The following is a 13,193-nucleotide window of genomic DNA, read 5'->3' on the forward strand; positions in this document are numbered from 1 at the left end:
GAAAACAAGATCCATACATACGTTGCCTCCAAGAGACCCATCACAAATCAAAAGATACACACAGGCTAAAAGTAAAGGGATGGAAAAATATATTTCATGCAAAAGGAAAAGAAAAAAAAAGGTGTGGTAGCAGTACTTACATCAGACAAAACAGACTTTATAACCAAGGTTATAATAAGAGACAGAGGACACTATATAACGATAAAGGGAACAATCCAACTAGAGGGTATAATCCTAGTAAACATTTATGCACCCAATACAGAAGTATCTAAATATGTCATGCAAATTTTGATGGACATAAAGAGAGAAATCAACAGAAATACAGTCAAAGTCAGGGATTTTAATGCCCCACTGACTTCAATGGATAGACTTTCCAGGCAGAAAATCAACAAGGAGACAGTGGCCTTTAATGACATGCAACATCAAATGGATTTAATTTATATCTTCAGAGCATTTCAACACAACAGAGCAGAATAAACATACATTTCAAATGCACATGGAATGTTTTCTACGGTAGACCACATGTTAAGATACAAAACAAGTCTCAGGACATTTAAGACTGAAATCATATCAAGCATCTTATTTTCCCCACAATGCTATGAAAATCAGAAATCAGTCATAAGGACACTGAAAAACAAGCAAAGATATGAAAGTTAAATAACATGTTACTAAACAATGAATGAGACAACAAAGAGATCAAGGAATAAATCTAGATACCTTAAACAAATGAAAATGAGGACACAACAATCCAAAATCTGTGGGACACTAGGAAAATAATACTAAGAGGGATTTTCATAGCATTACAGACCCATCTCAAAAAATAAAAAAAGAAAAGAAAAAGCTCAAATAAACAATCTAACTTTGCACTTAAAGGAACTTGAAAAAGAACAAGAAACAAAGACCAAAGTGAGTAGTAGGAAGAAAATAATAAAGATCATAGCAGAAATAAATGAAATAGTTTTAAAAAAGCTGTACAAAAGATCAATGAATCCAAGAGCTGATTCTTTGAAAAGATAAATAAGACTGACAAACCTTTAACTAGACTCATCAAGAAAAAGAGAAAGGACCCAAATAAATAAATCAGAAATGAAAGAGGAGAAATAACAACTGACAACAAAGAAATACAAAGAATTGTAACAAAATATTATGAATAACTATATGCCAATGAACTGGAAAACCCGGATGAAAAGGATAAATTCCTAGAAACATACAATCTCCCAAAACTAAATCAGGAAGAATGGGAGAACCTGAAAAGATAGATTACACCTTGTGAAATTATAGCAGTAATAAAAAAAAACCAACAAAAAAATTCCTGAACCAGATGGCTTCAAGGTGAATTTTACCATATATTCTGGGAATAACTTACACCTCTCTCAAACTATTTCATAAAATTCAAGAGGAGGGAAGGTTCCTAAACCACTTTACAAGGCCAGCATTATCTTAATTCCAAAACCAGATATAGACACTACAAAGAAAGAAAATTATAGGACAATATCACTGATGAACATAGATGCAAAAATCCTCAACAAAATATCAGCAAACCAAATACATCAATCAATGCATCAAAAAGATCATACACCATAAACAAGTGGGGTTTATTTCAGGAATGCAAGGTTAACACATTTGCAAATCAATAAACGTAATTCACCACATAAACAAAATGAAGGATAGAAACCACAGATCTTATCAACAGAAAAAGCATTTGATAAAATCCAGCACCCATTTATGATACAAACTCTCAGCAAAGTGGGAATAGAGAGAACGTACTGAAACATAACAAAGGCCATATATGACAAACCAACTGCCAGCATCATGCTCAATGGGCAAAAACTACAAGCATTCTCCTTAATATCAGGAACAAGACAGGGATGTCCGATTTCATCTCTTTTATTCAACATAGTACTGGAAGTCCTAGCCACAGCAATCAGACAAGAACGAGAAATAAAAGGCATCCAATAGGAAAGGAAGAAGTAAAACTGTCATTATTTGCAGACCACAATATTATAGAGAGAGAAAACCAAAGATTCCACCAAGAAACTACTAGAACTGATAGATAAATTCAGCAAAGTAGGATAAAAAATTAATACTCAGAAATTAATTGCATTTTCACATGCCAATAACAAACTAAGAGAAAGGGAAATTAAGACCACAATCCCATTCAGAATTGCTTCAAAAAACAATAAAATTCCTAGGAATAAAGCTAACTAAGGAGGTAAGAGATCTGTTCTCAGAAAATTATGGTACTGAAGAAAGAAAATGAAGAGGATACAAATAATGGAAGAACATACTATGTTCATGTATAGGAAGAATTAACATCATTAACATGTCCAGGCTACCCAAAACAATCTATAGATTTAATGCAATTCCTGTGAAGATTCCAATGATGTATTTCACAGGACTAGAACAAATATTTCAATAATTTATATGGAACCACAAAAGATCCCACATATCAACAACAATTTTGAGAAAAAACAGAGTTGGAGAAATCAAGTTACCTAATATTAAATGATACTATAAAGCCACAATAATCAAAGCAGCATGGCATTGGCATTAAAACATGCATAGATCAATGGACAGCCCAGAAATAAACTCTTTATAGTTGATTAATATTCAATGGTGGAAGCAAGTACACACAATGGGGTAAAGATAGTTTATTCAATAAATGGTATTGGCAAAAATTGTACAGATATGTGCAGAAAAATGAAACTAGACCACCTTCTTATATCACACACAGGAATAAATTGAAAATGGATTAAAGACTTAAATGTTAGACCTGAAACCATAAAAATCATAGAAGAAAATATAGGCAGCAAAATCTCAGACACTGCTCATAGCAATCTTTTGTTAGATATATCTCCCCAGGTGAGGGAAACAAAAGAAAAAATAAGCAAATGGAACTACATCAAACAAAAAGTCTTTGCACAGCAAAGGACATCATCAACAAAATAAAAAGGCAACCCACAGAATGGGAGAACATACTTATTGATGAATCTGATAAGGGGTTAATGTCCAAAATTTATAAAGTACTTACAAAACTCAACACCAAAAAGGCAAACAACTCAATTAAAAAATGGGCAAAGGACCTGAATAGACACTTCTCCAAAGAGGACATACAGATGGCTAATAGGCATATGAAAAGATGCTCAGCATCACTAATCATCTGAGAAATGCAAGTTAAAACCACAATTAGATACCATTCCATACCCGTCAAAATGGCTATTGTTAATAAATCAACAAACAACAAGTGTTGGCTAGAAAGAGGATCCCTTTTTCACTGTTGGTGGGAATGCAGATTGATGCAGCCACTGTGGAAAGCAGCATGGAGATACCTCAAAAAAATTAAAAATGGATCTGCCTTTTGACGCAGCGATCCCTCTTCTGGGAATATATCTGAAGGAACCCAAAACACTAATTCAAAAGAACATAAGCATCCCTGTGTTCACTGTAGTATTACTACAATCGCCAAGATACGGGAGCACCCCAGGTGTCCATCAGTAGATACATGGATAAAACAACCATGGGACATTTACACAATGGAATACTACTTGGCCATCAAAGAAAGAAAATTTTACCTTTTGTGACAGTGTGAATGAACCTGGAAAACATTATACTAAGTGACATAAGCCAGTCAGAGAATGATAAATACCATATGATTTCACTCATATGTGGAATCTAATGAACAAACTCATCTAACAAGGAAAATGGGGACAGATTCATACATGGAGAACAGATAGCAGCTGGTGGCAGGGGGAGTTTTAGGGGGTAGAGGGATTGATAAAAAAGGAAAAAGGACTCATGGACATGGACAACAGTGTGGTGATTGCTGGGGAAAGGGGGCTATAAGAACACTAAATGGTAATGGAAAAAAATACAATGAAGATTAAATTTAAAAAAAAAGTTCCCACATTCTGCCAGTCTATTTCACATACCTGAGAATTTTTTTAGGAATCTGTGATGGAGAAGAATGACTCATTTTCTTTTCCTGGGAATTATGCAGAAACCCATCCTGTATTCCACCTTTCTCCATGCCTGCGGACTGGTCTGCTCTGGCCTTATTTTGATCCACACTGAGCTGGCCTTCAACAGGGTCACACCTGTACATGAAGACGATGGCTGGTTTCTCACTGGACTCTCCTTTTGCCTCTGTGAACCACTGATGGCGTTGAACTGGAGGAGGGGGCAGCATGTGGATGACTGTGCCATCCAGGCCCACCAGTTTCCCTTTCTCTCGTTCTTTCTCTTTGTCATCCTCCTCATCTGTTTTCCGACGGCGGAAGAAGCTTTTAAATGATATCCAGCGTTTAGGTTTTGCATCAGCTGCCCGCCTGCTACCTTCAGAGTGCAAAACTGATTCAGCTTCTGTTGACCTGGTAGGGCTGGTTGACTTGGTCCAGTTGGTGAAATGCTTATGCAAAAGGTTACCTGCATGGTAAGGGGAAGAAGTAGAGCGTGGTGGGGGAAAAGGAGGTGGTGGCTCACTTTGGGGATTAGTTACTAATCTGAAAGAGGAGGAGGAGGTGACTGGCTTTGCCAGTGGATCTTTCTGTACTTCAGTGGTAAGAGTTTCCGTGTTCTGAGGTGCTTCGTGTTCACCACTGGGCTGAGATGTAGAAAGAGATTTGGGCCGGACTGGTGTACTTTTAGGAGCATCAACATCTGGAGGAACTGCATAAAGCTTTTCTACACTGCAAGCTTTATGGCCTGATGGGGGCATTTCTGGAGAAGACTGTGGAGGTTGAATAGAAGCCACAATCTGAGAGAGCACTGTACTTGCTTTCTCCCTGTTGTTGCTGCCACTGCCTACCATCTGAGACCCCTGAGTGCCTTCTGTTCTAGCAATATGTTCTTGAGTGGTTCTCTGGACCTTTGTTGGGGAGCTGTTGTTGGAACTAAAGCTCCTCTGTGGTGAAGACTGACCTCTGTTGAGACAGCTGTTAAACTCCTGGACCTTCTGAGCCACTGAGCCCCTTTTACACTCTGTACTATTTGAAAACCCTTTAGCTTGGGGACAATCAGTGGGGTTGCTGGTGGTGTCTTCAGACACTTTGCCTGTAGTTTCTATTTCTTCGTAAGTATGGCTTATCATACTTGTGGTTTTTTCCTTCACTGGAAGTTCTCCATTTGTTCCAAGAAAACTTTTATAAATGGCTAGATTGTCATATGCATTTGGATTGATTACAATGGGAACTTTAATAGCATTTTTGGAACTCCGAGCATAAGTTGGTTCGTCATGAATGATAATTGGAAAAGGTGGCATACCAGCATTGTTATAACTATTAAATTTTATTTCAGACAAATTAGGTGACTTAACAGGGATGGTTTTGGAGGAAACATTCGTAGCTATGGGTGAAGTTGGTGCTGATTTGTGACAGTTTTTCCTTGGAGGGACATTTGGTCCTATTCTACCACTAATTAATCCCACCTTAGGTACCTTTTGTCTTGGACTGGTACTGGAAGTCCATACTTCTTGGTATTGAATTGTACTGGACTTTTGGAAACAGGCACTTATTTGACCTGATGTAGATATAGGCGGTGTCACTGGAGAGTTTGGAGCAGAAGATGAGCTTTTTGTCTTGGGGTTGTTAAGAGGGCCCTCAAGGTGTTCACTGGCCATGGCTGCTGACACATCCACAACAGTATATGGCTTACATAATGGCTGTTCAAGATTCACAACACGGTAGGGCTTTGCTTGTTCTTGTACAGGAATGAGGTTTATGATTACTGCTTGCCCAGCATTATCTGTAGAGGCTTTACTTCCTTGCTTCTCAGTTTGTACAGCAATCTTGCCATCCTTCTCTTCTAATCTGAGAGCAAGGACTGCTTTGTGAGTCTCTGGGATTTTTACTGAGGTTTTTGATGCTTGTGATGAATCCTTCCCCTCACTGTTACCAGAGAGACTTTCATAATTGGGCTCACGTTCCTTCACATCCTTAGAACCTCCTGGGTTAGCAGGAGATATTCCCCCATTACAAGTCTTCTGGGATAAACTACTGGCTGTTTCAGAATGTGATTCTTCTGTTAAAGAAGAATCTGGTGATGTGGAGTCAGATGACACCATACTCTGAGTGTATACTGGTCCACAGACTACAGAATTCTCTTCATAGCCACTCAGGATTTCATCATAACTGTCATCATAGTCTACAGCACAGATTCTCTGCAGAGACTTATTTCGCAGAGGAACAGTATTCCACTTTCTGTCCACACAGAACTGAACAGGAGACAAAGTATTTGCCCTAAAGTTAGCAAAGCGAGGTTGTCCCCTCATGCGAATCTCCATAGCCAACAGCTCTTCATCACTTTCATCCCAGCTCTCACGCTCCTCCTCCATGTTACTAAAAAGTACATCTTCCTCACTGTCCTCACCACTAGAAAACTCTGGGTAACAGAACCGGCCCCCTTCATTACTGATCACTTCTGTGCTCCCACTCAGAATAACGTGCTTGCCCTGAGTATCCTTTATCCCACCAATCATGCAACTTGGTGGAAGCTTTCTTTCCAATGACCGTTTATAGCAATCATTTATTCTTCCTAAGAATATTTCTCTGGAGTTGGTTTCATTTCCTCTTATCAGAGATGTAGTATCCAAGCCTGCTATCTCCTTCAACACTTCGGTTAGCCCATTATTGTTATTTGACATCTTCTTCGCATTATCATTATTGCCACAAGGTTTAGAAATATGGCTAATTCCTTCAATATCATTTTCATTATTATTATTGAGTGGTTTCTTATTCAAAGCTGTCCTGTTTGGGTTCCTCCCTACGATGAGAGGTTTGTTCTCACAGTGTCCGTGAATGCTAAGCTCACTACATACACTTTGCCCATCTGCCACCATCATAGTGGGCTTCACAGCTATAGTGGGTTTTTTAGCCACAGGAGGCCGGAAATTTCCGGTGTTCCTGATTCGGTGATTGTTACTGTGATTGGCATTAGTTTTCACATTGCTGTGGGTAATGGGTGTCTTCTCCGGCTCTGGAGGCAGCTGGTGCAAGCTTTTAGGTTTAAAACAGTTCTTGCATTCACCAGGTTTCCAAACGTGTTCAGTAAAGGTATTACAAGCAGACATTTTAGAAGATAGAACTTCACAGACAATGCTTTCCTTTCAGTGCATGGCAAAACTTTCATCTGGTAGTGTTCACCTCTCCTATGTATCATAGCAGCTCTCGTTAAGTATCATCAATCTGTGGGAAAGGGAAAAAAGAAGAAAATCTGAATGGAAAAGGCACTACGAAGCTTTTCATGATGAAAGACATAAAAAAATTGGCTCTGTTCCTTAAATTACAAGATTGAGAGAAAAACTAACTGGAAAGTTATTTTACCCACTTTTGTTGAACCATACCTAATCTTTTGTTTGATATCTCTATGAAAATGATACTGTGAACTTCCTCTCCTGGGAATGCCTTTGAAACTGCCTGAGAGTTCTTGGTCTATTGCAGGCTCCTCTTCCTCTACCTACCCTTTCTTTACATTGTGGATATCTCAGAGACTCCTCAAACTCATCGCACTCAAAACTAATCTGGCTATCCCTTTTTTCAACTCCGAAAACCTATTCTACTCTAACCAGCCTTTCTCTTAACTCCTAGGCCACCTTCTTCCTCTTTTACCTTAACTCAATTAATGTCATCCACTTAGACAGCTAACCTTCAACCTTCAGACCATTCTTTTTTAAAGCTTTTTTCTTTATTTTTATTGATCTTCAGACCATTCTTGACACCTCTCTCCTCAATTCTAACACCATGTCCTAAATTAGTCTTGACAATTTTATCTATTATATTTCAGTAGAACTCATTTTTGCCATTACCAAACACTGTAATTAATTTCCCTAGATGTCTGCAACAGTCTGTTAACTGATCTTCATGCCTGCAGCCTCATCCCATTCTAATCCAACCTCTCTACCCTTGTTATTTGAAGTGTGACCCCCCAGTCAAGTAGTATCAACCTCAATGGGGAGCTTGTTAGAAAGGTAGTATTTTCGACTTACTGGGTCAGAATCTGTATTTTAATAAGATTCTCTGATGATTCCAAGGTCCTATACCATCATCAGATTTAGCTGTAAAATGCTAATATGATCATCTCTAGCCTAACTATTGTGTGGCTCAATTTTACTGCACTGGCTACCAAACCTCACTCTGCAAACTAAAAGGTTGCTAGCCAAGTAAGAATCATGTGGGAAACCATTCTAGATATACCTACTCAATCTCTGAGAAATGAGTCTGGGGATCTGATGTTTAAAATAAGTTCTCCAGGTAATTCTCTGTGCACTGAGGTATTGAAATTTCTAGTTACAGGATGGAATGTAAGTCCCTTAAGTTTTCATGCTATGGTCTTTGTCTTCCTTCTAACCTTATGTTTTGAAAATTAAGTAGTCTTATCATTTATACTCTAAATCCCACTGGGCTACTTATTTTTTCTTGGTACTATCAAAGTCACTTAGACATACCTCCATTTATGAGCATTTTCATTTTTAACTTTTCCCTCACTTAAAGAAGTTTCTAACCTTCTTTAAGTCCTGCACCATACTTTATTCACCTGTATATATCTAGCATAAGGTGCTGAATAAACACTGGCTGATTAAAGTGCTGGGTTTAAAGGAAATTAAAAAAAAAAAAAGAAATCTTATGGCTCTCTTCTCTTGTCTTAGGCACATAGCTGCAGACCTTCCCACAGGACATCACTAGTCTTACACTTCTACTTTGGATATTATAATAAAGTCAGCAGTAGGTATGTACATGTAAGAACTATTTTAATAATTGAAAAGTTTAACTTCACTTCTGTACGGCAGTAACAGAATCCTTGTTTTGGCCAGAAAATAAGCCTTTTTTTGTTAAGTTTCAGCACATTTATAAGAAAGGAAAAAATATTTTCTTTAGCAAATATATGCTAAACTAAGTCCCTTACAAACAATACTTATAAAAAACTAAGTCCCCTATAAACAATACTCATAAAAAAACTCTGCCTCAATGGAAGAAGTACAGACCTAAAGATCAAAGAATTCCATACAGAGAGCCCAACAACTCAGTCCAAATTTAAGTTCATTATTAGCTGAAGATCATTAAACTGCTTTTTTCAATAAGGCTAAAATTTATTTCTCAAGTGTTTGTTTAAAAGCATTTATTTACTCTTCCAATATTCTAGAAGCTATACCCCTACATTGATAAAATAATGTCCTGCCAGTCTGAGACTAGAGCATTTTGAATAAGGATAAGAATGGCATAAAATTAGGCTAAGAAACGAAGCTGGGGCCCATCATGCAGGGCTTTTTCAGCTTTTAAAAATTAGAGTTTATCCTAAGAGGAGTGTGAAGCCACTGGAGGGTTTTAAACAAATGAAACAACATGATACAATTTGCATTTTTAAAAAGATGGCTCTAACTAAAAAAACAAAAAACTTAGGTATAAGTTTAGCAAAATGTGTAAATTCTAAAATCTATATGCAGAAAGGTATAAACCGCTGATAAAAGATATCAAATACCTAAATAAATGAAAAGATATACCATGTTCTCTTGATACTGTTAAGATGTCAATTGTACCCAAAGTGCTCTGTAGATTTAACATAATTGCAACCAAAATCCAAGGACGATTTTTTTGTAGAAATCACAAGCTGATTCAAAAATTTATATGGAAAAGCAAAGGAACTAGAATAGCCAAAACAATATTGAGAAAAAAAAAGTTAGAAGAGTTAGATAAGTATTGAAATAGACATAGCATAAAGCTACAGTAATCCATTGTGGTGTTGGGCAAAGGATAAAAACATGGAATGGAGACATGGGAGTAAGTAAATTACAGACAATAGGGCAAATCTAGTCTGTAGCCTGTTTTTCTATGTCCCTAAACTAAGGATGCTTTTAAAATTTTTATGTGGTTGAAAAAAAATCAATAGAATATTTTTTGAGAAGTGAAAATTACATGAAATTCCAATTTCAGTACCCACAAATAAAGCTATATTGGAACACAGCCACGTTCATTTCTTTATCTATTATTTATGACATCTTTTGTGCTACACTGAAGAGTTGAGTAGCTATGAACAACTGTAGGTGGGTCTCTCATCACTTTGCAGTTCTTTTTAGTGTTCTAAAAATTGCAAAATTTCCACTGCTACGTGTATCACCAGGGTGAAAACAGTTTCAATGATACAAATCATAAAGTTTTATTATATATATATATGCATTAATAGACGAACATTTGTATTTAATTTTGATGAGAAAAAACACTTAATTTTTTGAGCCTTTAATAAGCAAAATGTTATTCCTCCACCCCCCAATTCCATCTTCTTCTTAGCAGAACTGTCAAGAAATTATACTCAATTATTGTTTTTTAAATTGTCAAAAATTCATGGAAATTTGTTTTTTCTCTTATTACACAAGTACCTACACAATATCTTGAATTTTTCCTTTTGATCTATAAAACCTAAAATATTTACTAACTGGTTCTTTACAGAAAAAGTTGGCTTACCCCAGACATAGATCAGAACAGAGAGAACAGACTAGAGTCTAAAAATAGACCTGTGCAAATACAGGCAATGATTTTGACAAAGATGAAAAGAATATTCTTTTGAACAAATGTGCTAAAATAACTAGACAACCACAGGCAATAAAAGAAATCTCAATCTCTACCTCAGGCCGCATAAACAAAGATTTAACTCAAAAATGGATCAAAGATTTAAGTATAAAATTTAAAAGAAAATGTTAGAGAAAATCTTTGCAATCTTTGGTTAGGCACAGTTCTTAAATACACCACCAAAAGACCGATCCATAAAAAAAACCCCAGTTAATTAGAACTTCATCAAAATAAAATGTTTGCTCTGATAGAGATACTGAGAAGTATCTTCTCATTTGTTTGCTCCGATAAACAAATGAGAAGACTGTCAGGATGGGTGGGGTAGGACAAAATGGCGGCTGAACTACAACACGGAAAAGACGGCTGACGTCAAACCAGCGAGCCAAAACCACGACTTTGCCAAAAGTTGCTATGGATATCCACATAGCAACCTGAGCCCGAGGAGAACCACCAATGATATATTGCCGCTTTGTTCAAACAGAACCAATCCCCAGCTCCCACGAAGAGAGCCAACAAAAATAAAACTCTGCCACATTCCCTGCTTGGGCAGCGGCTTCTTCAGCCCCACTTTTCGGACTGGAGAACCTCGCCCAGGTGCGCAAACCCCAATAAAGCCTAACGTTATGGCTGATTGGCATTTCTTCCTCGGTGGAGCCAAAGAAGACCTTTCCTTTGGTGCTGAACCTGGGAGGAGTTGTTGTCTGCTGAAGACCGCTCCTCTCCCTACTCCCCAAGGAGGCCTCGCGGCCATCCCAGCAGTCCGAACTAAGAATCAGGGTAAGTGCCATTGCCCTTAAGTTTCTGGTCCCGGAACGCCGATTCCGGGCCCCCATCTGCTGGGAGAGACTGCTCTCACACCAAAACTGCAGCACTGCATTGGGGTGACCCTTCCAGGAGAGGCTGTTCTCCCTCCGCTGAGAGGTTCTAGGCACCAGAGGAGACGTCCCTGGACCCAGACCCCCATTTTTACTAGACCAGATCAGCAGATTGGGTTGAGGGACTTCAATTCTCATTTGCTGATCCTCATGAGACCAGAAATGGGGGAGCAGGAGTCCAAGCCAGATCCTAAGTCACCTCTAGGGTGCCTTCTGAAAAATTTGCCAGCAGTTGACCCTGGCCTCACCTGAAAATGGCTGATTTTTCTATCCACTACGGCCTGGCCACTATATCAGCTCGATAATCATGAAACCTGGCCTCCTGAAGGCACTTTCGATTTCGTTACCTTTACTGACCTAGATAATTTTTTCAGACAGACTGGCAAATGGTCTGAGGTCCCCTACATTCAGGGATTTTGGGCCTTGCACTCCCGCCCAGATCTGTGTGCCCAATGCTCCACAGCCCAAGCTCTCCTACCCGAGGGAACCCTGAACCTGTCTGGCCTCCTAAGCCTACTACCCCAGAACCTCCCTCCTCCTTTTTTGATTCCCCTGAAGATCTTACTTCCCCTCTTTCTCCCCCTCCTTATCAGCTCCAATGGTTACTCCAGCCCCAGCCCTCCCATCTCAACCGGATTCTCCCCCTCCCTCTGAAGACCTTTCCTCTCCAGTTAGCTCACATACTTGCTCCCACCTGAATCTAGAGCCCCTAGACTCCCGCATTTTCCCCCTCCGGGAAGGGGCAAGAGCAGAAGGTGTCGTTCCAGTCCACGTCCCTTTTTCACTAACTGATCTCTCTTCAATTGAAAAACACCTAGGCTCGTTCTCCACTAACACTACCAATTTTATGAGGGAATTCCAGTACCTAGTCCAGGTTTATGACCTCACATGGCATGACCCGCACATCATGCCGCACAAAGTGGCAATATATCATTGGTGGTTCTCCTCGGGCTCAGGTTGCTATGTGGATATTCGTTTTGGCAAAGCCCGTCGTTTCGGCTCGCTGGTTTGACGTCAGCCGTCTTTTCCATGTTGTAGTTCAGCCGCCATTTTTCCTACCCTGCCCATTCTGACATTTCAACCTCTTTGATAGGATAAGGGGCGTCATGTTCGATCTGGCTATTTCCTGCTGTCACGGGAGCATAGAGGGGAGGGGCTAGAAGTCGGCCATTTCTGGTTCATCAGGGAGGGGCGAGTAGGTTTGGGCCTGAAGCAGCATCTGGTTAAAGGTAACCTGGGAGGCTGTGTGAATTCTTTCCTGGAGGAATCTCAAGAAACAGGGGCCAAGCATTAATAGTGATAGCAGATTAATAGCAGATTATCATGACTGGCCCTAGGACCGGGGCCAGGGTGGTTAAGAGTAGAGAATACCACCCACGGGGTTATTGTTTCGAGAGTTGTGGGGTCTCAGTGTAATTTGTCCTTGAGGTTCTGTAGGGTATTAACATTCTCTTCTACTGTGCCGCTCTCATTCACATAGAAGCAGCACTGTTCCTGCAGGAAGAAACATGTTCCCCCCTTTTCTGCTGTTAGTAGGTCTAGAGCTCTGCGGTTCTGGAGGGCAACCTGGGCTACCGAGGTTATCTGTCTCTGCAAAGATGTTAGAGAGGTGGCAGAGGCCTCAGGGGCCTGCTCCCACTCAGCCCGTAACTGGCGAGTGGCTTGGAGACTGTGTGTTAGCCCAGTGCTGCTTATCCCAGCTGCTGCCAGGGTTGTGGTGAAGGTTAGACCTACTAGTACGGGCAGGAAGATGGCTCGTTTTTCT

At 39.5% G+C, this 13,193-nt stretch overlaps 1 protein-coding gene across 2 annotated transcripts in view; it reads right to left on the bottom strand.

Annotated features, from left to right (window-relative positions):
- The window catches only part of PEAK1 (pseudopodium enriched atypical kinase 1), a 206,666-nt gene that overhangs the window by 91,414 nt on the left and 102,059 nt on the right, over window positions 1-13,193 (bottom strand). For both annotated transcript variants that reach the window (XM_037046965.1, XM_037046964.1), the window contains exon 2: window positions 3,930-7,178. In XM_037046965.1, the coding sequence (XP_036902860.1) occupies window positions 3,930-7,063 (3,134 nt within the window). In that variant the 5' untranslated portion in view covers window positions 7,064-7,178. The remainder of the gene's footprint in view (window positions 1-3,929; window positions 7,179-13,193) is intronic.

The sequence above is a fragment of the Sturnira hondurensis genome, unplaced genomic scaffold (assembly GCF_014824575.4).
Source record: "Sturnira hondurensis isolate 20B ecotype Veracruz unplaced genomic scaffold, ASM1482457v3 Scaffold0005329, whole genome shotgun sequence".
NCBI classification, from domain to species: Eukaryota; Metazoa; Chordata; class Mammalia; order Chiroptera; family Phyllostomidae; genus Sturnira; species Sturnira hondurensis.